Raw genomic sequence first — 26,268 nt, forward strand, 5'->3', positions numbered from 1 at the left:
GTCTTGCTTATTATTGTATTCTTAGAATTTGAAACTTTATTCTCTATTAGCATGAAAATTCTATGATGTCTCCCTCTTGAAAAAGAAACCCTCCAGTCTCCCCTCTCCACTTGTTAAGCTGAGAAACTACATTTGTTTTGCTGTTTCCATCCACTCATCTGTGTTCCCTGTCTCTCTGTCTCTCTTTCTCTCCCTCTCCCACTTTCTCTGTCCCTTTCTCCTTCCCTCCCTCCCCGCTTTGTCTATTTTTGTTTGTTTGTTTGTCTGTTTGTTTGTTTTGAGACAGAATTTCTCTGTGTAGCGCTGACTGTCCTGAATTCACTCTGTAGACCAGGCTTGTCTTGGACTCAGAGAGATCTGCCTGCCTCTGCCTCCTGAGTGCTGGATTAAAGGCATGTGCCACCAAGCCCAGCTGACCTTCGTCTTCTGAAGCTACTCAGTCAGGCTTTCCTTTACTTGTTCCACCGAGAGTCTTGCTAAGATCTCCTGGCGGACAATCTAATTAATGCACACTCAGGATCACCGACATTCATGTGATCGATTCATTCCTCTTCGGAGGGGGAGGGCATTCTTTTTTCTCTTTTTATCCTTGAGTCGGTCTCTTTCTTCTAGACTTTTGAGATTTTCCTCTTTTGTTCTTAATCCTTGACCATCTTTTGTGTATCTACTTTTTCTCTGGAAAAATTGTATTGAATTGTATGAGCTGAGCCTCCCAAATTCTGCCTTTTACCCATATGTGATACTTAAATTTCCACATGGGCATCAAACATTTCAAACATAATATATCCAAACTTAATATACTGGATTTTCCTCTTCAAACCTAATTTTTCTGGTGTTTTAATCATTTAACTTACATTTAAATTGCTCAAGTAAAGAAATGGTAATGGCTCCAGGGTCATGAGAGCCCGAGATCGGGAGGGCAGTCCCTGCCCTGGGCAGCACAGTAGAGCTAGCCCTGATGGCTTAGTTGTGGGTGAGCCGGCCCATAGGATGTAAGAGAGGGAGAACTGACCCAGCCCCTGTCAGCTGCAGCACCCAGGAAAGTGGGCCCCACACCTAGATAGGGAAGTACAGTAGAGATGGCTCTGGTGGTGTGAGTGTGGGTGAGTAGGCCCGGAGCACGTAAAAGCAGGAGAGCTGACCTTGCTGCTTTCTAGCTGCAGCACTGGGTGACCTGACTAGTGCTGTACTGGAAAGCTCACCCATGTGGTGTGGGTACAGGCTCTCCCGGGCCAGATCCAGGGCTTTGAGTTGGCCCACTCCAACATCTACCTCATCTACGAACTGCTAGAGCATGTGAAAGGGCCGGTCCTGCAGATCCAAAGCTGCAGGCTCTCCCTGACACAGGGCAACAACAGGATAGAACAGAGAGAAGTCCTGGTGAGGATGCAGTATTGATAGTGTAGCAGAAGCCAGAGGCCTCAAACTAGACCTATGACTCACTGCCGTGAACATTTGCAAGTAAAGCTTCGTGAACAAAAGGGTGTACTGTGGGACACCTTGTGACACACTACAGTTTTTCAAGATTTTTTTTTATGTTTTGTTTATTTTTGTTTGTTTCGTATTTTCTTTTGGGAGAGGGTTGCAAGGGCAAAGGACAAAAATGAAGGAGTGGGGAGATGAGTGGAATTGTGGTGCATGAAATTTACAAAGAATCAAGACAGTTTTTTAAATGTTGACAATGTATAATGTTCTCCATTAGAACTTAACTTCAGCAGCATCTCCAAAATAATGCCAGTAAACACTATCAGCCCTCCCCCAACACAGCCGCCCACCTATTTGGTCGCCCTCCTCCCATTCCTTTTCTTCTGTAATAACTTTTTTTACATAATGGCCAGTCTGGAGTCATAAGTTGGATCATGGCCCTTTCCTATTTTAGCCTTACTCAATAGCCCCTATCGCACATGGATTTCTTCACTCTTTGACAATCTCCTAGGTGTGTGCAATGTATCTGGTCATTTTCATTCTCTATTACTCTTTCTAATTCCCTCCCGCTCACATGGAACTCCTTCCCAACAATTTCTCCTATTTTCATGGTTTTTGTTATTGTTTCTTTTTCTGTTTTCTTGTGACCCACTGAGTCTAAGTAGGACCGTTTACACAGAGTTATCATTTACTCTTTTGTGGTCCCAGGGGTTGACCCTGTGTCTTCACACATGCTACACAAGCACTGTGCCACAGAGCTACATAACCAGCTCACTCCCATCACCCTTAACCTCCATCTCATGAGCTGCAAGGAACCATGGTTTAGATAATCAGGCCCATTGTCTTTTTCTAACCACATGCAAGCTATTGTTCCTTCCCAAAGTCTGCTCTTTTCTTCTGGCTTCCCTTCTCTTCAAATCAAACCCATTGCTTCTTCTGAGCCTCTGTACATACGCTGTCTTCTTTCTCTCAGAATGTTCTTTACCGTCTTTTCCATAGCTGCCTCCTAAGTTCTTCAGACACCAGCTCAAATCCTGCATCTTTGGAGGGACCTTCCCCAGCACCCATCAGTTTCTGCTGTAGCTCCTATTACCACCTGCAGGCATTTTGTCTCCTCCCAGTAAGAAAGAAGCTCCTAATGGGGTCTCTCTCTCTCTCTCTTCCTCTCCTCCCCTCCCCTCCTCTCCTCTTGCTACAAATAGCTGGTTTTAGAGTTTTAAGAATCCAGTTGCTCCAAGTCTGTATAAGTGGACTGATTACTCTGAGATGTTAATCAGTGAAGTTTTCCTTTCAGACTAGTAGGACAACTGAGTCAAAGTTTATTAGAATGGTGGTTAAAGGAGCCAGACTATAGTTTTATTGACCCATTTCCTATGCCAGGCAAACAGCAGATATGTACATTAAAGACAACTGCCATTTGTATTTTCAGATGAGTGATATATTTTTTCTTGTTGTTTTGAGTCACTGCATGCCTGACTTTAGTTGCCCCCAGAACTTCTCTGTAGGCCAGGCTGGTCTCAAACTCGACAGTGGTTCATCTGCCCCTGCCTCCCGAACACTGAGATTAAAGCAGAGCATCACCACGCCTAGTCAAAGAAGAATGATCTTGAAGCTGATTGACAGAGACCAGTCTGGGAGAGACTGAATCTTCTAGGCTTATATTTAATACTTCTAACTCATTGTTCCGCATTCACAGAAGATAGAGTGAATGGCTAGATAAAAACAGTTATTTTTTTCTATTCTGCAAGACTATTTCCTAAATTTAAAGAGCTTACTTTCAAGACACCTCAGCTTCTCTGTGAGGACAGACCATATTAAACAGCAGGGTAAATATATGTTGATACCAGTCTCAAAAGAATTTCTGTATGGCATGTCTTATTATAAATCTGTTTCCTTTCAGAGTTTTCATTCTGTTATTGTAGCATTATGTTGCAGTAAAAGGGGAATGTGATGAATGGTAGCAGATACATTTGGTTTTCTCTGTACTTTGAAGACTGAAAACTCAGAGATGAAGCAACTGCATGAGTGGAGAACACTAAAATAAAGCATCTCTTATGCAAGCAGCAATGCTTCTCCTACTATTAATATCCATGATCACCCATGAAGTAATTTTTTCCCAAGATGAAGGCACATGAGGATACTGTATTCGGAAACTTTCTTCTGAGGGAACCTGGGAAGATTCATCTCTGTGCCAGCCATAAACAGCCTCCTGTCCTTAAGAGTCTTTGGTCCTGTGTAGAAAACGTTAGTCTGCCTCTACTCACATTTATCTAACTTGTATAAAAACAAGGAAGGTCAGCAGTTTGCACATTGACTTATCACATTGACTTATCATGTTTTTTCCACCTTTAAAAAAAGTCACAAATACTTTGTTTGAAAAAAAAAATAGCCCCTTTCACTGTTCCATTGCTGTGAAGAGACGTCATGACCACGACAACTGTTCAAAGAGAAAATATTTAATTGGGGGCTTGCTTACAGTTTCCGAGGCTTAGTCCTTTATTATCATGGCTGGGATCATAGTGGTGTGCACAGCAGGCATGGTGCTAGAGGAGTAGTTGAGAGCTACATCTTTATCTGCAGGCAGAGAGAGGGGAGGATGGAGAGGGAGAGGGAGAGGGGGATGGTTCTTGTGTGGGCTTTTTGAAACCTCAAAGCAAACTCTAAGTGATACACTTTCTCCAACAAGGCCACACCTATTCTAACAAGGCACCCTAATCCTTTCAAACAGTTCCACTATCTGGTGACCAAGCATTCAAGAATATGAACTAGTAGGGTCCATTCTTATTCAAACCAACACACCCAGTAACTTTTGAAATGAGCAGTTTACAAAGGACCTATGATTAAAATCTAACCATTGCACTACGTTCTCAGAAAGCCCTTCCTGTGACATAATTTCATTGTTTAGCTCATTAATTGCACAACACTAATCACGATCTGAAATTACTTATCCATTTACTGTCTCTTTGCCTATAAAATTAGCTTTTCTGTTCTTGATGTTGATCCGCAGTATACAGAGCTCAAATTTGTGGAATGAGTAAATTCTTTTTTTTTTTTTTGGTTGTTTGTTTGTTTTTTGAGACGGAGATTCACTGTGTAGCGGTGGCTGCCCTGGAACTCTGTAGACCAGGCTGGTCTCAAACTCACAGAGATCCACCCTCTTCTGCCTTTGGGATTAAAGGTGTGTGCCACCACTGCTTGACTGCTAATTCACTTTTTACATTATTGCCTTAAATGTCTTGTGTACTGGAGTGACGGAGACAGGATATAGAACTGGAGTGTCCTCCTTCCTCCCTCCTCCCTCCTCCCTCCTCCCTCCTCAGCCAACATCTTTGGAAGCTGGGAGGTAGCTCTGTGGATGAAGTACTTGGTGTGTGAGCATGAGAACCTGTGTTCCATTCCCACTTAGAGGATGGTCAAAGGAATGTAAGATTGTAATTTTAGTACTGTTGGAGAAGATGAAGTAGAAGGGGTAGCCTAGACTACTTGGTGAGCTACAGGCCAGCAAGAGAGCCTGTCTCAATAAATATATAGAAATCTTGTATCATTAGAGCTCAACATGCTGATCATAGACAGATTATTAACGATATAAAATATTCTGCTAATTTTTCTTTTTTCCACGTTAGGGCTACTTATTTATTTTTCTTAAACTCTAACTACAGATCAGTTGGTAACTTCTTAAAGACTTGTTTCCTATGTCTAATTAAGTGAAATTCTCAAATGTCTTTATCTAGCTTTCCAAGCATACACCAATATTTCCCCACATCCACACTTCTCAGAGAACTGCATTCCACTCTACTAAATCCCTTATCCTGGTAAACCGATGACAAATTTGATCTGAACACTGGTATTTTGATAAGACTGGAAGGATGTTTGTGAGCTGTATTTTCCGTTTTGAAAGAAGTCTTGCCGTTTGGTTACAATGTCACGGTTCCTCCTTTTCTCATACCTAGATATTAAGATATATAGCTTTGTTTCATGGAAGTTCTGATTCTGGTCTCCCTTAGACATTTGCTAAACTTCTTGTTTGGTGATGAGGAGCTCACTAACCGCAGTCTTTCAAATTCTAAATACTTAGCATAAACTGTTAGATATTTTTAGGTGGATGCCTTTTTTTTTTTTTTCTTTTTTTTTTTTTTTTTTACGGCTGCTTGCCTCCCTTGGTTTTGCTTGTAATTTTGTTGGTTACCAAGGAGATCGAGCCTGAGCCTCCAGTCGCTAGATCCTCCTAGAGACTAAAAGCGGGTGTCAATGCAAACCGCGCCTCAAGTCGCAGACCCAGGTCTCCTCCTAGAGCCCTAGCAGCTTGGGAGGGCCAGAGGCGGGCCGGGGTACTGGAGGATCTCTTCTGCCACCCAGCCGAGCGCGCCCTCGCGCGCCCCGCCCCGTGAGAGGCCGCGTGACTGACCCATGGGCCAGCCAATGGCAGGAGGCCCCGCCTCTCCACCCCCAGCCCGCCCCCCGCTCAGTTTGCTGCCACGTGATGCGGCTCGTCGCCAGCCAATCCGGGCGACCTCAATCTCGCGCTCCGCCCCGCGCGCCGTGGCCGTTTGAAGTGACTAATTTCTGTCATATGACTGAGGCGCCCATGGGGGTGGCGGGGCGGCGGTAGGAGCGGGGGGCCTCCGGCGAGCTCCCAGCCGAGCGACCCCCGGTCTGGAGGCGGCCAGCATGGCCCCCACCTTGTTCCAGAAGCTTTTCAGCAAGCGGAGCGGGTTAGGCGCGTCGGGACGAGACGCCCGCGACCCGGACTGCGCGTTCAGGTAAGGCGTCGCGGGGCCCCGAGGGTCGCGGCCTCGGGCGGGGCGTAGGGTCCCCTGCCCACTTCGCTCGGTTGTTTACGCCCCGCCCGCGCCACGCGCCGCGTCCCCCGCCCCAGCACCGCGGCCTCCGGAGGCTGGCGGTCCGCACGCTGCTCCGGCTGCGACCTCACCGCAGGCCTCCGGGCCGGGCTGGGAGTTGCTGTCTCCCTGTGATCGGCAGCGGTCGGATGGCTTTGTGCAGACTGCCCCGCGTTCGGCCAACCTGCGGAGCACTGAGGAGGCTGGAGGAGCGAGTGGGCAGGCTGCCGGTCTGTCAGGCTTCTTGGAAACTAAAATTGGAGCTGTGCAGTTATCGTGCCGAGCGACCTTAGTGTTATCGAAGGAGAAATGCGAAACCGAAGTGGTTAGGGTTACTACTGGCCGGATTCAAGGAGGACTTGGGTTAGAACTTGCTGTCGAATTTTCTTTCCCTTCTTACACCTGTTACTGAAAAGGAGTTTCTTGCAAATGGAGAACGGTAGCGTGTGTGTGTGTGTGTGTGTGTGTGTGTGTGTGTGTGTGTGTGTGTGTGTGTGTTGTTGTTGCTGCTGCTGCAGGCTTTGTTTCTTTCTGATTGCAGAACCTGTTGCTGGTACAGTAACTTCTTAGAATTGTCAGATATGTAGAAGCTTGGACTCAACGGTTAAATTCAGCCGTGAAATTGTATTTGAAGAAGATATTGTTGTGTCTTCCAAAATGCGCTGTGGAAACTTGCACACGTAACTAGGCCAAATGTCACATATCATACAAACTTGGCTGTATAGCAGAGAACTCAGTTGTACAGTAATAGTAAAAGGGAAACTGTCAAAATTTGCACCAAGCCCAAGTATAAGATGATTGCACTACATAGGTCTTACGGGTTTTAATATTCTTCAAATTATCCACCCTGTCAATAATACAGATCACATCAGGAAACAATGCGTGGGATTGAATATTAAATGGCAAGTAATTTAACTGATATTTAAAGGGAGAAAAAGGTCAGTTACTGTTTTGGAAACACAATAAAAGAATTTTCATGGTATTGGCTTTTCTTCATAATGGGAAGTAAATGTCTTGTGCTGTAGTCATCTGACATTTGTTTTTCCTTTGAAAAACGAAAGTGCAGATAACACCAGATAATACACCAAGACACCTAGGAAATCAAGAGACCCAGGAAGCAGCCTCTGGAGAGAGATTTAAAAGATAACATTTAAATAGACAACTTTCTATTTCTGTGCAAAGACTGACTTTGGGTAATAAGATTACAAGAGTCTCAATTTTTTAATGTGAACAAAATCTACTTTTTGATTAAGTGTTCTATATGGTTGTGTAATACTTTACTGCTGCCAAAGAACTTTCCCATTGGTTATCTCGTTGTACAGTAACCTCATGAGACAGAGCAAGTAGCAATGTAGAGATGATTTTATAATCCTTTTTCCAGTATGGAAGCCCAATACCTGCAGTTGATCATGAGAGCTTGCTATGAAAACAAGATGTGTACAAGTGTAATGTGAGAAAAGGAATTCTGGATCACATACCTAGTGACTTGAGATCTAATTAATCCAGCTTTTAAAAAGCTTCCTTGATCTATAATTAGAATACAATAAAAATGAGTATACGTGAGGTTACAGTCCCCTGAGTGCCGTCACATGTACACAGTTTATACACACCACTCCACTGAACCTTCACAGCCATTCATTCTGTCAACCGAGAGTTTCACTTGTGCTCACTCCTTTTCCTCAGTCCTTAACCCCCTTTCACCCAAGTAAAATTTGGTCTGCTTTCTTTCATTATATTTTGGCTTTTTGAACATTTCATATAAATGTGATTATAACTTTCATAGCCATGTCTGGCTTCTTTTTACCTACAATAATGTTTTTTCAGATGTACATATGACATTCCCTTTTTAGTAGTTCCATTCATCCTTTAAGTAGGTGATTTATTGTATGGATATGGCACATATCCCCCCCCCCCCAACACCCCCTGCATGTGCTGAATTTGATGTTGAGAATCCTCTTGGATTGACCTTTCCTCTTATTAAGACAGAGTCCCATAGTCAAACCCAGAGCTTCCTACGTTTCTGATCTTGGTAGTCAGCTTGCTCTGGCAACCATTTTGCTCTGCCTTAATGTAACTGGACTAACAGGTGACAGAGAATGCCCACCTGCCATTTCTGTGGGTTTCTGGGGATCTGAACTCCCAGTCCTCACACTTGCAGGGCAAGTACTTTAACCATTTGGTCATCTGTCCAGCCTCATAGTTTGTTTATTCACTCATCAGATAGAGGATATTTGAACAATTCTGCTGTGAATATTTGTGTATAAATCTTTAATTAGAAATAATTTTTGTTTCTTCTGGGTATAGATACTGAGCAGTAGAACTGCTGGCTAATGTGCAGAGTTTTATTTTTTAAAAAAGTTTCCAAATTTCTTCAAAAATACTTGTTTTATAGTCCCAGTAGCAATATATTAAGGTAACTTTTATGACAAATCTCTCTAGTACTTTATCCTTTTAAAAATTAATATAGTTTCATTGTGATACAAAACATATCTATCTTAACTGATTATAAATTTAATGTAAATATTATTTCTTGCTGTGTATGTATGTAGGATGTGTGAGGGGCATACATGTGCCACAGTGTATTGTGAAGGTCCGAGGGCAACCCTGTGCTCTTCTTTGACCTTTCCATGAATTCTGGGGATATCTTTCAGGTCACTAGGCTTGTATGGCAAGTACCTTTAACCTCTAAGCCATCTCATTAGCCCCTAATAATTCCTTAGTCTTTTGATTGTAGCTATTATGGGATATATAGTAATATTGAACTTTTTTTTCTTTTTTCTTTTTTTTTTTTCGGAGCTGGGGACCGAACCCAGGGCCTTGCGCTTGCTAGGCAAGTGCTCTACCACTGAGCTAAATCCCCAACCCCTTGAATTGTTTTAATTTGCCTTTGCCTAAGGTGTTGGCCAGCATTGTGTGTGTGTGACTAGAGTTTGGAGTGATTGAAATTATGTGTGTGTGTGTGTGCAGTAGTCAGCTTAAACTGGCCAAAATTTGTGTGTGTTTGTGTGTGCGCAGGTAAGTTGACATGCTAGTCAGCTTATATTAAGTCACTTTTTAGAAAGTACTTAATTTATATGTATGGGTGTTTTGCCTTCATGTGCATGCAGTGCCTTTTGCAAAAGGTATGAATTTCACAGAACTGGAGTTACAGATAGTTGTTAGTTGTCGTGTAGCTGACAGAAATCAAACCTGAGTCCTCTGGAAGAACTGCTAGAGTTCTTAACCTCTGAGCCGTCTCTCCAGCCTCTTAAATTGTTAAATCACATGAAGCACAGACATTGGCTACTACCTATTTCCAAGAGGCTGTTCCTAGAGCACCCAATGTACAAGGCCCAGCAGTGGAGATACTTTTGACAAAGAAGCCATAGATATGTTTCTATATTGTCTTTCATGGTTACCCCATTAGAAAAGATGGCCAGGAACTGCTGCCTTTCTGCTCTTGTTGACTCTTAGAATGGTCCCTACTGAACAGAGTCTTACGGGCTTGCTTCATCTGTTTCTTGAGCTGAAGATGAGCTTAGGATATTTTTCAGACATTTGCAGAATTGATTTTTGTTTCTTTTGAGATGAAGCCTTACCATTTTGTTCCAGCTGGCCTCAATTGAACTGACTGGGTAGCTTAGTTTGACCTCAAACCCAGTCTTCCTGCCTTCATCCAGAGGGAGGGAATTACAGGCCTATGCCACCATGCCCAGAGTCATTATAGAATTGAAATGGTAACTTATTTAGGTCATCTAAAGAATTTGAGAAACAAGGCACTGTTTAGAAGATTCTGCTTGCGTTCTTCCCATTAGGTACTTCAAAGTGGAAATAAAAAGTGGCATGTAAACCCAGTAACTATATTCACGTGAAAAGGCTTGCTTTAAGTATTTTTGTCTTGGTGAATAAGGTTGTTTTAAGTGTTTATAAGAAATAATTATTCAAAAGAGAATTTTCTGTGTTTTTGTTATTTTCCTAAGTTAGTGTCTTAGTTAGGATTGCTGTTGCTGTGGTGAAACACCATGATCAAAGCAGCTTGGGGAGGAAAGGGTTTATTTGGCTCACACTTCCACATCACAGTGCATCATCAAAAGAAAACAGGACAGGAACTCAAGCAGGGCAGGAACCTGGAGGCAGGAGCCACTGAGGAGTACTGCTTACTGGCTTGCTCCTCATGGCTTGCTCAGCCTGCTTTCTTATAGAACCCAGGACCACCAGCCCAGGGGTGACATTGCTTACAATGGACTGGGCTCTCCCCCATCAATCACTAAGGAAATGCTGCACAGGTTTACCTGTAGCCTGATCTTATGGAGACATAGTCTTAATTGAAGTGCCTCCTCTCAGATGACTTTAGCTTGTGTCAAGTTGACATAAAACTACCCAGCACAGTTAAGAACATTTACTCCTATTGTTTGTAGCAGAAATTTTGTGGCTAACTACCTCTTCATGGATCTTTCTTCATGTCCTTCTTGACTTTCTCCAAACTAAATTCATCTTAGCACTTTATAGTTAAGAAAAAGAAAGGGGCGAGAGGGAGGGAGGGAGAGAGGGGGAGGGGGAGGAGAAGATTGATTCTTAACTAAGTCCAGTTTTTCAACTTGACCTGCTAGCTTTCTTTTGAGTTGTAAGTGATATATTTGACCTGTATTTGGATTCCTGTCCCAGTGATATTTGTTGGCATAGACAGCTTTGGGAAATAGGTAATGATTAAAAATTTCTAAAACCAGACCGATTTTTTTTTTTTTTTTTTTGAGATTTGTTGGGGTTAGGTGATTGGGTTCTTTCTTTTTTTTCTTGACATTTTTTCTTTTATTGGATGTATTTTTATTTACATTTCAAATGTTATCCCCTTTCCCAATTTCCCCTCCAGAAATCCACTATCTCCCCCTGCTTCTATGAGGGTGCTGCCCACCCACCCATTCCTCCTACCACCTCACCCTGACATTCTCCTACACTGGGGCATCGAGCCTTGACAGGACCAAGGGCCTCTTCTCCCATTGATGCCAGACAAGGCCATCCTCTGCTACACATGTGACTGGAGTCATGGGTCCGTCCCTGTGTACTCTTGGGATGATGGTTTAGTCCCTGGGAGCCCTCGGGGGTGGGGGTGGGGGTCTAGTTGGTTGATATTGTGGCTCTTATGGGGTTGCAAACTCCTTCAGCTCCTTCAGTCCTTTCTGTAACTCCTCCATTGGGGACCCTGCTCTCGGTTCAGCGGTTGGTTGTGAGCGTCCACCTCGTATTTGCATTCTAAGCATTGAATTGGAAAGTCCTCAGGCTTCATTCTTTTTTAATCATATGAAGTCTTAGATGCAGTGCTGCTTGCTCTTTCTGACATCGCTTCAGGGAGCAGACAGACTGTAGTCCAAGATTTCTAGCAAAAGTTTTAGAGAATCTGTGCTGTTCATATAACCAGTGAAATTACTCATGATTGCCCCAGTTGCCTTAGACTTTAACCAGTGCTGAGGCCAGTGGAGTTTTTCTGATTGTGGTAGTATATCTGAAGCTAATAATATGATCAGGTCTCATCAGATGTAGCTGAGATTGGGTGGGAGACGCTGGTAGAGTCTAGGCATCTGTTACATATACCACCTTCTTAGAGTATTTCTGAGGAGTAAATTAATATAGGTACTCAAATGTTAGAACTCCCCAAACCCTCACTTCCCAGATTCCTCCCTCCCTGTCCTTCCACCCCAATTTCCTCTTTCACGTTTCTCTTTTTGTTGTTTGATTTTGGAGTGTTAGTGGTTTGTCTGAGGAATGTCCTCCATAGGCTCAGGCATGTGAACACTTGGTCCCCAGGTGCTGGCGCTGTTTGGGGAGGTTTAGGAGGTCAGCCTGCTGGACGAAGTGCATCACTGGGGTGGGCTTAAGTCCCGGTGCCCACTGACAGTTGGCTTTCTGTACTTTGTGCTTGTTAAAGAGGTGAAACTCTACTGCTGTAACTGCTGCTTATTGCTGTGCTTTCCTGCTAGGATGGCCTTAACTCTCTGGAACAGTAAACACAAACTCTCTCTTCCATATGTGTATGTCTTGTCATGGTATTTTATCAGAGCAACAGCAGAATAGCTAATATAGGTTTGCTTCTTATTTTGCTTGTTTTGAGACAGGCTATTCTGGAACATGTATTAATAATCCTCTGCAGTAATAGTCTCTGGATGTCTCCAACTCTCCACTCTCCCAAAGCTCTGAGTTGTACCTGGGTGGTAGGGTTGAACTGAGGTCCATATGTGTGCACAACAGGCACTTACCCAACTGAGTCATCTCCTGGCCTTCATATTTTCCTTTAAAGCTTCAGAAGAAAAGGGCATATCGATCTGTACCTATAATCATATCATTCAAGAGGCAGAGGAAAGAGAATTCCTGCAAATTTAAGGCCCAGCTGATCTACATTGTGAATTCTAGGCCAGCCAGGGCTACATAGTAAGACCCAGTTTCCAATTATAAAGCAAAAAGTGTAATAGAATTTGTGTTTCTCCTTTTCTTCCTCTTTTCATGCTGGAGATGGATCCCAAGTCTTCACATATATTAGGATGGAGCCACATCCCTAGTCTTTGGCTGTTCCCTTCTTGTGATGTAATTGTATTCATTGGTGTCCATATCCTCACTAGAATTCAAGTTCTATAAGGGCATAGCTTCTAATTGGTTTACTTTTGGTGCCTGGCTTAAGAAGATAGTCACTAAGTAATGAATGAAAAATTAACTTGAAATATATTACATGTATGAATGAAATTCTCAAACTATAAAAATTAAGAAATAAAAATATTTTAAATTATGGAATTGAAAAAGATTTTATGGGGTTGGGGATTTAGCTCAGTGGTAGAGCGCTTGCCTAGCAACCGCAAGCCCCTGAGTTCGGTCCCCAGCTCCAAAAAAAAAAAAAAAAAAAAAAAAAAAAAAAGAAAAAAAGAAAAGAAGAAAAAAAAAAAAGAAAAAGATTTCATTTGGTTAAAATTATTCCTATTTATTTGCTTGATAATATTGAATAAATAATTTAAGCAAGTTTTTCTTTGATATTGTTTACTAATTTAAAGAAATTTCCATTATTTTTCTTTTTAAAGATAAGGTTAGCCCCATTTCTTAGAATAGATTATGATACCGCTCGTAACAATTGGAGTAATGTAATAGTGTATTTACTGATGTCATCTCTGACATTGGGTATTGCTGACTGAGTAAAAGAATGAATTAATGAACTAGTAATCTCTTTTTGGTAATTTAGAGTTTAAAAACACAGAAGGTTTTTACAAACTTTTTTTCCCCTGTTTGAACATTCTGGACCCTTAGGTATAGAGTGATTGTCAAGTGAACCTTTTGGGGAGCTGGAGCAGCAGTTTAACCTAGCTTTGGAAGGACACCTCTAGAGCTCCAGGGACCTGTTTCCGTGTACACGCACACTGCCTAATACAGAGTGTCCTTTGACACAGTAGCATTCTATTCCAAGCCATTCCGAATGTGTCATGTGCTTCTCCTACCTCTGTAGTGTAGTGGTTGGAGTGACAGCATTGAATCACAATTTGTAGATGGGATGAACTCTGCTTATACAACTGATGCTGTATTTAGAGGATGGGACTTTGAGGTTTGTTGGCCTGCTTTTCTAAAAGTTTCTTTACAATCAGTATGTAATTTTTAAAGATTTCCATTTAAATCAGGAAAATGCAGCTTGTGAAGTTAGTGAGGTGAATCAAATGTAGTCTGTTCACACAAGCCTCATGGGTTTGCTGTTAGTTTTTCTATTTTGGGTTCATTCTTAATTTAGAATAGAAGCCACAAACTACATATCCATAACAATGCATAAATATAGTAGAAATCATGTTTTTTTCTCAAACAAGATTTTGAAAACCTAAAAAATAATTCTCCTTTTATGTTTGCTTGCCAATCTGATGGTTATAGAATTCTAGTGTGAAGGGCCAGAGAGGTGATTTGGTCGGGAAAGTGCTTGTCACCTAATCTTGAGGACCTGAGTTCACATACACTCAATACTCGTGTAAAAATCTGGGTTCAGTGCCATTTGCTTGTATCTTCCATCATTGGGGAGACAGAGACAGGAAGGTCCCTGGGGATAGTGGGACCAGTGAGCTTCAGGTTCAGAAGGATCTTACCTCAAAAAATAAGGTAGAATTCTATTGAGGAAGACACCCAGTGTCAACCTCTGACCAACACACACAAACACATAAACCACATATCACATATACATACACAAACTCTAAATAAAATCTAAATAAAAATCATGTTAGCTTGGAAAGTCAAAGAGATTACTCTATTGTCTTATGGCTTCCAATATTGTAGCTGAGAAATCACAAGAGATACAGGATTTTATTTTTTGCATTTTCCTTCTGATAATTAAGAATAATATAACTTGGGTTTTGGTTAGGGATTTCTACAGATTAATTTGTTGATACTCATCTTTTCTGTCTGGAGGCATCTCATTCTAGGGACTGTTCTTACATGATTTTCACAATTTCATCACTTTTTTGGATTTTGTTCATAAGATTTTCAAGGGAAACTTCCTTTATGGAAATCCTGTTGGGTTTCTTGTTTTGTTTTCCCCCAATTTCTTCCCACTACTCTACCTCTCTTGGCTTTTGGAGATAAGATTTCTCCTTAGCCTTAACTGTCCTGGAACTGTGTAGAACAGGTTGGCTCAGCCTTACAGTACTGACTGAGACTAAAGGCATGCACCACCACTGCCAGCCTTCTTCCCAATGTCTGTCAGATCACTTTTATATTGTACTTCTAGAATATTTCATAAACATTATTTTGTAGTGAACTATGAATGTGTGTTTTAAATTCAGCTACCAAATTTTAATTTCCAAGGGTCTGCTTTTACAAGTCTCTTTCTCTTCTTAATGACCTTGAGTATGATGTTTGATATTTTCTAAAGCAAAGACACATCTGTTCTGTGTGAAGGATGAGGCTAACACAGAATGAAGAAGACAAACTTGACAGTAGACATCCACTAGCCATACGTTTTCTTTTTATCTAGTTTGCTAGTGTACAGTCCTTGCATTGCTGAACCATGCCTGAAAATCCAGAGAGAGGACTGGTAGTGTGCTAGATCGACTCACTCCCCATACAGTTTATTTAAACGTGCTTATTTTTCAGTGCTAGGGATTGACTCCAATATATAGAGTAGGCAGGCACTGTACCATTGAGTTATACCAACCCAGTTTGTAAACATGTTGATAAATTCAGTCGTTTGTTTACAAGTTATATAAGACATGGTAAATGCCTGTATTCTCAGCACTCAGGAGCCCCGTCTCCACAAGAAAGCTGTAATAGAGTTGTAATTTAAAGCTTCTACAACAGTATGCTGTTTACCATATATAGAAAAAACATTTTCAAGATACATTAATATAAGTTCTGAAAGCTTAGAAACAAAGGGTTAAGAAAAGATACCTAAACACAAAAAAGAAAGTTAATAGATTTAGTTACAGCATGTAAAACAGAAAAAAAACCTTTAGTTTGGTAAATACAGTAAAAAATTTTAGTTTGGTAAAATACAGGTAAATTTTATTTGCTAGTCAGTTACAGCATGTTTTAAAACCATACAAAATAGCCTGTTGTGGTGGCCCATGTCTTATTGACATTTCCAGTACTCTTGAGGCAGAGGCAAGATGGTTTTTCTCAGTTCTAGGACTACCAGGGGCACATAGAATTCATCTAAAAACAAACAAAAAGAACCAAAATAAACAAAATAGAAACACATAAAACAAAAATGGATAAAATGACGTTTATTATTATGATAGGTGATTTTGACATATTTCTCCTACTTATTGAAGATCAAGTAGCAAAAAACAAAACAAAACAAAACAAAAAAAAAAAACGGAGACTACAAATTACTTTAGAGCTGGGCATGATAGGGCCCAGCCTCAAAAAACAAAAGGTAACAAAACTCTTAAAAAACAAAAAAACATTTATTTGATGTAATGTACATACATGAGTTGAGTGTTCTATTTAATGTTAGAAAAGCAAATCCAAAGAAAATAGAATTAGTAATGCTGTAAAAGTCAAATTAATGAGCTAGATATGATTGCATAGGAGAGAATTAAAAGAACATAAACTCAAAATGTTTTGTTTAAAATAGATGAATCCCCCCCCCCATGAAGCTTAGGTGTAAATAATCACAATTTTAAATGAAACTTTTTTATAAATATGAAAAGATAAGAGAACATTGTTAACATTTAACATTTTAAAATAAATATATTGGGGTTGGGACATGTGTGTGTACATGAGCGCAGGTAGCAAGGAGTATGGAAGCTGGAGCTCCAGTTACATGTAGTCGTTAGCTGCTTAATGTTAGGTACTGGGAATCCAATTCAGGTCTCTTGGAGAATAGTATGTTCTCTCCAGCCTCTGTTGTTAATATTTGTAATATCAGTTAGTACATATGTGCCAGGCAGAATTTTAAGGATTGTAGAGAATTATGCTAATTTATTTACTACTTAAGACAGCTAAACAAACTTAGTAATAGCCTCATGTTTTAGATGAGGGAACTTAACCAGAAACATTTCAGAAATTATATAATTTCCTCAGTGCCTAAGACAGTGTTTTTCAGCCTTCATAATGCTGTGACCCTTTAATACAGTTCCTCATGTCATAGTGACCCCCAACCATAAAGTTATCGTCATTGCTACTTTATAATTGTAATTTTGCCATTGTTATGAATCGTAATGTTTTAAGATCATCTTAATCTGTGTTTTCTGATGATCTTAGGTTACCCCTATGAAAGGGTCATTTTACCATTACCCCCAAAAGAGTCATGACACACAGGTTGAGAACTCTTGGCCTAACAGGTATCTGGATAGAAGGGATGAGAGAGGGAAAGGGAACAGAGGAGAGGAGAGGTGGGAAGAGAAAGTACATGCACACACATACCATAGTTGGAACATGGCTTGTCCCTTATGAAATGCATGCTGGAGCTTAATCAATATTTTGGCATATTGTAAAGATAGAAATTTAACCCAGCTGTGGTTTTAGAGGTGTAGCCTTAAGAAGTTGATTAGAAATTAGATAAGATCATCAGTCTGGAGGCTATATGATTGGACTTACAAGAAGAGAGAGAAAGGACCAAAGGAGATACATATATGTACTCTCCCTTGCTCTGTACTGCCCTGGGACTCTGTCCACAAGAACCATCACTACCTGAACTGTGAACTTAAATCAGCCTTTTTCTTTATAGTTACACAGTCAGTGATACAACAGGAAAAAGAACCAATATAGAAAATTAGAACTATAGGTCACAAAGGCAGATAGTTTTAAATGCCAGTTTGGGTGTTTGTTGGTTAACCTATGACAAATAATTAAATTTCTGTGCTTCTGCTTCTTTTTCTGTAAAGCGAAATAAAACGTCATCAGTTTGTTAGGATTTAATTAGTTCTTTCAGCAGTGCCTGGCATTTTGAGTTGTATGCTATTGTATTTATTAAAGGAGAAAGACTATATGAATAGTTAAAAAAAACGTTTATTTGATAAAACTCAGCTTTTTGTTGTAAAAAGATAAAAGTTTGTAGCAAATTTAGAAGGACGATTTCTTAACATTGGATAGATTAAATGTGTCTACCAATACTATAGCCTACTTAATTTGGGAAAGAGTGGTGCATATGTTGACATTAACTGGCAAAGACCAAAATTTTGGATTAGTACTAGCTATTAGCAAGAATGTCAAGTGATGAGAACACTTGCATATTCCTTATGGGAGTATAAATTGGTACAAGGACTTTAGGAAGTAAGTGATATGGCTTTTTTTTTTTTTTTTTTTGTGAAGTAGAAAAAGCTCATATCCTATTGGCCAGATGTTTCAAACAACTGTTTATTTCTTGTAGGATTTTCATATATGTTTCTATATATTTCCCAACTCTGGGATACTGTCACAGTACCATTGTGAGTGTAAATATCATTCACTTGTTTTGTGTCAAGACCTAAGATAGGAAGAGTAGTGTGAGTTCGTCATACCACCACCTCTGGAAACAGTCCAATCCCTAAACCTTTGTGAAGGAAGTCGCCTTAGAGGACAACAGAGCCTACAATAGACCTTAAGTTGGAAGGAAACTTGATATTAGTTTCTTTTCTCTTCATCCCTTTCTCCTTCTGGTTCTGTCTTTTGTCATGCTCTGGCTAGTTTATTTCAATACACACTCTCTTGTGTGTATTGTAGTAAAGAAACTCATTCAGTGATCAGGAAATATATGTGAAGAATATTGACAAGAACACATATAATGTGGTTTCTAGGTTGTAGAGTAGTTCTTTCAGAAAGGGAGGGAGAGTCGTTGTCTCTAGAGTCTTAGAAACCAGCTAAATGGCTCTAATGACTTGGGGTATTAAGTATTTTCTTCTTTTCTGATAAATTGGCCAGGAGATCCTTTGAACTTACATACTTTTCCCTTACGGGATAGAAATTGGGCTTCTTGTTTTTATGACTGCCACCTTATTTTGGTTTTGTTTTACTTTTATACTACAGTAGGTCTCTGGGAGTCATTGTATCTTATAAATAGGCTGAAAGACTGATGGTAAACTTCAGTGGTAAAGGAAAAACTAAATAATAACAACTTCCCCCTCCAAATATGCAAATTAGTTGAACCTTACTCCCCAACTCCTCCTTTTATTCTGCCTGTATCCTGCTGTAATTATTCCAGAGCCAGGGATCACACAATTTAGGATCTTCAGTCATACTCTGGAGACTGCTGAAGTTACTCAAGCCAGCTACTCTTTTTTTTTTTTTTTTTTTTTTCCGGAGCTGGGGACCGAACCCAGGGCCTTGCACTTGCTAGGCAAGCACTCTACCACTGAGCTAAATCCCCAACCCCTCAAGCCAGCTACTCTTGCTTTAGTCCATTCTCCCCCAGGGAAGCCTTTAAAGGGACTGGCCACTTTTCTTCTCTCTATCTTACCCTCTAATCTACCCTGGCACTTTATTTGCCAAATGTGGAAAGTGATATTTTTTTTTTTTGAGAATTCTACATTATAATCAGTTTTGCGTCTATATCTCCATCCTATTTTTACTTAATTTGAAACAATTTCCCAAATATATTTTAAAATATATACATTGGGGCTTCAGAGATGGCTGTCAGTAAATAGCTTGCCTTACAAACATGAGGATTGAGTTTGTTCTTCAGCAGATGTGTGAAAATGTTTGGAACTGTGGTGCACTTGGATTCCTAATGCTAGGAAAGCCAGGATGGGTGGATGTATGGATCCCTGGCTGGATGATGTTCTCTAGGCCAGTGAGAGATCTGTCTCAAAGAAGGTAAACAGTATTCCTTCTGGAGGATGACACAGGTTGTCCTTTGGCCTCCACACGTACACATCACACATGTGTTCATGCACACCAGGAAGCACAACCCCACATACATGTGAACAAGCACACAGATATGCATTTTAAAAAATGTGTAACAACCACTGCTGTCATGACAGGTTTAATTTACCTCCAAAGCCCCCCTTACTCCTTTGTAGTTAATAATCTCAGTCACTGTAGATTAATTTTACCTATTCTAAAATTTCACGCAATAAAATTTTATGTATTTTTTGTGTATGTTTCTTTTACCTTCCTCTTACTAGTCATGAAAAAATAACTCAATCTTTTTTACACTTCATATATAAAATTTAATTCTTCCTGTTCATCCAGCATGATTTCTTAGAAAGATGTTATCTTTTAATAATTTCTTAGGCCTTTTAAATACATGTATTTCTTATATTGATACATTATAGTTTAGAGGCAGTTTTCTGGGGCTTTACAGAGGGAATAATGAATAAAATTGTCATGTTATCATTAGGTAGTGATTATGCACAATTTTAAAATGGAGAAATTGAGAGATGTTTGCTCTTCTAGTTAAAGCACAATGTTCTGTATATAAGATGTTTAGTAATAAGATTGCTTGCTTTGTCACTTAACCTTAGCTGTGAACTTAACCTAAAAAGTTTCAAATTCACCTGCTTCAGAGGGTCCAAAACAAGATCTTCAACCCCAAGGAACCTAGTATCTAATGGTACATAGTGATTTTCTTCCTGGAGTAAGTCACAGTGGCCCTCTTTACAAGTCCTTTGTATTATCTTATCTTCATTCATCTCAGTCTTCTAGGGTAGTCTTTTGGCATGTGACTGATTTGATTTGTACGTCTCCAAGGTGGTTTTGAGGTGCCACTTTAGTAACATGTACATGACTGTATCAGATCTTGCTACATTATTATTGTTGTTATTGTTATTATTTGAGACCAGTTCAGGCTGTATAGTCATGGCTTACCTGAAATTCAGTGTCTAGTTCAGACTAGTCCCAAAACTGTGGAAGAAAGTCCCCTGCCTCTATCTCCTGAGTTAACTGCTATAAACTAAACAGTTCAGTGGCATTTGGTACATTCACAGTGTTAGGTAACTGGCCACTTATCTGGCTACAAAACATTTCTGATAGCGCAAAGTAAAACTCCAAGTACATTCAGGGGTTTCTCCTTTTCTTCCCCTCAAAGCACCCTGGCAACTACCAGTCTCCATTCTCTGGACTTACCCATTTTGGATATTACATAAACATGGAATCTTGTGACCTTCTATGTCTTGACTTTCCTTTGAGTGACTTTAGTGTTCATCCATGTTGTAGCATGCATCAGTGCTTTCCTTCTGTAGTTGAATGTTCTGTTATGTTCTGTGTAAGTCTGTGTATACCCAGTCACTGGTGAATATTGGAAAGACTTTCTACCTTCTGTTTTTTATGACTAGTGCTGCTGTGAACATGCATGTACATACTTTGACTAGAGTTGTATGAATGTTGCACACGGCCAGATGCATAGTTACTATCACCAGTGATGTTGAACAATTCCAGTGCCATAAATAAATCTCTGATGGCACCACCCATCTTTTAAATAGATCTCTTGCCTACCTCAAGCTGTTGTAACTGCTGGCCTCGCCTTTGGCTTCATAGCAACAGACAATTTTGGATAGTATTTTGTCTAGTGTGGAGCTTGAGTTTCCTTAAGTATTGTAGCAGGTGTCTCAGAGGTTACATTTTCGGATTGGTGATAATGTCCTACAAATAAGTTAGATATTTTATATTTGAATATTTACTGAATTCAGTTTTTCACATTAATTTAAAAAATATATACAGTAAAATAAAAATATGTTGTAGAAATTTTTAATCCCAAACCGGGGCTTCTACCCTGCCTTTGATCATTCAGTTCCCGGATAAAAGACACACAACTTTTATTATTTACACTAAGCCTTAATCAGTACTAGAGTTGGGCAGATACCTACCCTCTATGCTATTAGAATCTACTTCCCTATGGATAACCCTGAGTTAGTACTTACTATGTTTTATCTAGGCTGCTCTTAACTCCAATTGGCTATCTGTCAGGGCCGTGTTTTCTGGATTCCTAACCCGTGGTGTCTTTCTCCTCTTATCTTCTCTCTCCCTTCATGGTCTTCTCCGATGCCAAGTCCAGGAACACCAAGTCTCATCTATCTCAATTCTTCCCAGCTGTAGGCATCTTTATTTACCAATCAGAAATAACTGAGGGCAAGGTCACAAAAGGTCACTTGGGTCTACATGTGGATTCTTCTCTCATCTCTAGGGCAACCAGGTCTTGGGGGTCCGCATTATAATACATAGCAACTAACCAAACTTCAACATGCATAAAAATTCAAATTTAACTAAAAAGCAGAAATACGTAGCGATAATATTAATTATCCTTGGTCATTTTGCAAGTCCAGCATGAAATTGTTATGATTAACTAATTAGGTTGGATATTTTTTAATTAATTGTCTCTTACCCTCACTATTTTGTTATATATGGATGAGATCCTTTGATAGTTTATATTTTCTTTCAGCTAAATTCTTCGGTTGAATACCTGGTCATGTCTTCACATTTTAACTTAAAATTTCAGAGGAAAGATTGTTTAGCTTTCTGAAGGCATAGCATGAACAATCAAATAACTGTTTGCAGGAAAACAGCCTCGTTGTCTTCTGGTACCAGTTGGTCTTACGTCGACTTGTCTGCTGTCTCCTATCTTATTTATAGTGGTTTGGAACGAGAAACACTAATGTTTTACTGCAGCTTAGCTGTGCATTAGAATCTTTCTTGCTTTTTATTTGTTTGTTTTAACTTGGGCTTCTGAGAAACTGATAGTTCACATAGGTTGAATCCATTATAATTCTTTAATATAGAAATCATAGATCCCACATGGAAATGATCTTGTTCTGATAATATATGTGATATTAAACTATGACTTAAAGATAGTTTGTGATGCTCAGTTAATGAGAGCATGGGAAAATGTTTATTACTAGCACATATTTGGCCTTCTAGATTCCTTCCTCAAGAAAAGTGCTTCCCTTAGGGGAATGCTCAATTTTGATGGTTATACCTTAAAACATTTCTGATGTATACTAAATATTCTAGGTCTCAAAGAAGTTTGCAAGTGGTTAAAGTCCTATTGACAATTCAGTTGTATGCTACTTCTTGTCTTGGTGTTCAGCACCTGCTTTACTTAGCATGAAGAACGAAGTGTTGGGGCACTATCTTTCATACAGGGAGGGAATAACCCTTGTGGTGTGAATCAAGTACTCTTTTGTAGTAACAAAAAGCCATGTGAGTTTCAAAAAAATTTTTTTTAACAAAGTATAACAGAAAAATATAAAATGTATAGCTGAGATGTATGGTTTTCAAGTTAGTCTGCTCTTCAAAGTCTCATTCCTAGGACTTGCTTGGTGGTTAGCACCAAGGAGACACCACAGCTAGCATGTTGTCTTTATGAAAAATGAAAGACTCTTTAACTGGTTTTTAATAATATAAAGGAGTGGTAGATCTATTTTAAAAACTAATGTCTAAAAAAGGGTTTTGCTCATTTTTACACGAAAATATTTTCTTAAGTGTTTTAACAATTTTTACCCAAATATAAACAACTCATGAATAGGAAAAAAGCATCATCCCAACACAAAAATTACAACTAGGACCAAACTGGATTACATAAAGAAGGAAAATCCATTTCTTAGAGCAGAGTACATTTCATTGTTACATTTGAAGAAATGACTTACAGTTATTATACTTTACAGTTTAGTAACATGCATTTGAATTTGAAGTAATTAATATGAAATTGTGATATAGAGAAGGAAAATGAGGGAATGGAAGGGAAAAAAGCTAATCTGGAAGAAAAACAGAAATGACATACCTGAAAAAAGAAGATACCTTTCTGTTTTTTTAGGCATGGTCTCTTGTAGTTCCAGGTAACCTTGGCTGACCTGTCTCCAGAGCTGGGATGAAAGGTCTGTGAATCACAGTGGCTGAGAATACCTTTTTTTTTTTTTAAATCACATAACCTTACAGAAAAACCATGTTTGTAAAGCTAAAATCTATTTTAATTACCTGTGAAGGCAGCAGAAAATCTTTTAAGGCAAATTTTTTGTTGATTCAGAAGTAGTTAACATAGATTTAGATGCCAGTGGTACTGAGAAAAGTGGGGGAGGATCCGAGAGAAGGAAGGGAAAAAGATAGAGAGCGGATCATTTGAATTTACTTTTCTTTTTACAAGCTTAAATTTCCAAACTACCATTAAGAATCAGTGTTGAGCTAAGGGTATATATGGATTAGTGGAAGGGCATTTGTCTACCATGTTTAAGGATCTCTGAGATTAATTTCCAGTATCACAAAATTAATTTCTCCATTAAAAATTAACCTTTTGTGGTAACTATTCCAAATTATTAGTCTTACTTCATCCTATGTCTCTAGCTTGTCTCTTAGCTAGACAAACATTTTCTTTGTGGAATCATTAGAGAATGACATTCTTAACTGGTTTCCCTATAAACTATTTTCTTTGGTATCCTGGTAAACCCGTACTGTTTCTCAGATAAAAACATTTAAATTTTTTTAAATTAAAAGTATTGTTAATGTGGTTATTTTATTCTATACATGGGGGTGTTTTGCCTACGTATGTATATGTCAGGGCACCATATGCCTGGTGCCATTGAAGTCCAGGAGAGAGTGTCCAGATCCACTAAGACTGGAGTCACAGATGGGTGTGAGCCACCGTGGGTGCTAGGGATCTAGTCTTTTAGCCCTTGAACCATCTCTCCAATTCCTACTTATAAATTCTTAAAATAGAATGCACATAAGATTATGAGGAAAACACATTGTGCTGAAATGTATGATACTGAAATATTACATTTGTTATAAATTAGCATTCCTCCATTCTGGTTAAATTAACAGATTTACTGTGGATCTAATGAGTATGGTAATTTTTTATATTAATGAGCATAAATAATTTTCTAGGTAGCTGCATCTAATACCACAGTCAGTCAGTATGTGGCAGAGAGGATTTAAATTCAAGTTCTGCTGATCCAGAACCCATTCTTATGTTTCTGCCATGTTAGGTACGGATAATCATTTTTGGTCTTAGCATATTGTCTCTTATTTAGATTGTAGGTAAATAGCCTGTTACATTAAGCCATCTGTTTCACATTTGTCTTATTAGTACAGACACATACAGAGATATCCTTTGGTTTGTAGAAGGACATGCTGATAAATGTTAAAGCAATAATCCAACTGAAAAACCATGTTTGTAAACCAAGCTAAAAGTGTCTGTTTTGTGAACTAGCCAGGTAATTTAACATGGTGATTTTATTGAAGTTTATAGTTTTTTTTTTGTTTGTTTGTTTGTTTTTTTCCGGAGCTGGGGACCGAACCCAGGGCCTTGCGCTCACTAGGCAAGTGCTCTACCACTGAGCTAAATCCCCAACTCCCTGAAGTTTATAGTTTAATACTCAGATTTGTTTGTTTGCTTGCTTGCTTTCCTGCTTCCATTTTCCCTCTCCATATTTCCCTGTGGAAGAGCAGTCAGACTGAGCTAATTTTTCATAAATGGCAAGTGGCTGTACCACTGAGCTGCAGCCCTATAAAGTCAGTCTTTCTGCTAGAGTTGTCATCGCAATGCAGTGATTAGCAGGGTGTAGTTTGCATTTGCTGGGCAGCAGTATACATAGCTTCTAAGAGTTTGTGTATGGGCATACAGAATTGAAAAGAACTTTTTCCATTTTTTGTTTATAAAGTAAATATGAATTCCTTATAGGTGTTGAACTTTTGAAGAACTGTGTCGTAGCTGTGGTTGCCTGAGCCCTGTACTCAGGGCAGCTCTCACTGCATGCAAGACTGTCTGTGAAATTGCACTATTGTGAGGTGTGATCCCCAGGTGGCAACATTATTTCGTAGGTATTGAAAAGTTAAGGAAGTGGGGCCTAGCTAGAGGACCCAGGCAAGAAGGGAGTGTTCTCTGTGGGTATCTTCTACCTCTCATCCTCTTTTCCTCTCCTTTTTCCCTCCCCTCCCCTCTTCTACCTTTCTTCCTCTCCTTCCCTCTCCTCCTTCTTGTTCTTTCCTTTTTCTCTCCCCCTCTCTTTCTCCCATTTTCATCCCCCTCTCTTCTCTCCTTTTTTACTTACCTTTTGTCTGTTTTTCATTTTTCTGATTTCATGAATAACCACTACCTCCACTCTTGCACAAAAATTAACAGAAAACACTGAATATTGTAGGCGTTCTTGGTCTGCACAAGCTGCCAGGTAGGGCTTAATTTCTAAGAATGCTTGGATTGACTTCTCCTTGTCATAACTTGTGGTAGGAGAGATGAAAGAGAACCAAGTTACTTCTGTGAAATCTTCAGTGAAACAAAAAGCGGTGTTCCTGCCATAACTGCGGAAATGGATAGATGAAGCCTTTTGCAAAAATGGCTTTTGTCATTGACATGAAACTCCTTAAGTGCCTGCCCCATGGTTCTGTTGCTAGGATTTTACCTTTAGTACTGCTGCACACAGAGGCTTTTGAGTTAAATTCATTCTTGTTATATCAGCTGACAGTTTTGTCGTTTTAGCTGAATATGGTTTGTTGCTATTATTAACCTGGCTTGGAAGTTGTACATAACTGGGGTTCTTAGGGATTTTGCAAGTGGAATAACCTAAGAGAAATAGGATGCCAGTAATGTACAACTGAATTTAAGATGTTATTTTTTAAATGTGTTAAAAAATAAATTACCCTTATATCTAGTTCTAAACTTGGTGATTCTGTT

The 26,268-nt window shown here is 39.5% G+C and overlaps 1 protein-coding gene and 1 long non-coding RNA gene across 3 annotated transcripts in view; one reads left to right on the forward strand and one right to left on the reverse strand.

The window, feature by feature from the left end:
* The first annotated feature begins 5,984 nt into the window (after positions 1–5,984).
* Positions 5,985–26,268, forward strand: part of Fnip1 (folliculin interacting protein 1) — an 83,303-nt gene continuing 63,019 nt past the window's right edge. The window contains 1 exon segment of one of the 2 annotated variants that reach the window (NM_001271163.2): positions 5,985–6,185. In NM_001271163.2, coding sequence (NP_001258092.2) covers positions 6,094–6,185 — 92 coding nt within the window. In that variant the 5' untranslated portion in view covers positions 5,985–6,093. 2 annotated transcript variants of the gene reach the window in all.
* Positions 15,294–26,034, reverse strand: LOC148002872 (uncharacterized). The gene is made up of 3 exons (XR_015631626.1): positions 25,649–26,034; positions 23,386–23,481; positions 15,294–15,902 (listed from the first exon to the last, which is right to left on the reverse strand). It is a non-coding gene; the product is annotated as an uncharacterized LOC148002872 (long non-coding RNA).

Source organism: Rattus norvegicus, chromosome 10, assembly GCF_021556685.1.
Source record: "Rattus norvegicus strain SHRSP/BbbUtx chromosome 10, alternate assembly SHRSP_T2T, whole genome shotgun sequence".
NCBI classification, from domain to species: domain Eukaryota; kingdom Metazoa; phylum Chordata; class Mammalia; order Rodentia; family Muridae; genus Rattus; species Rattus norvegicus.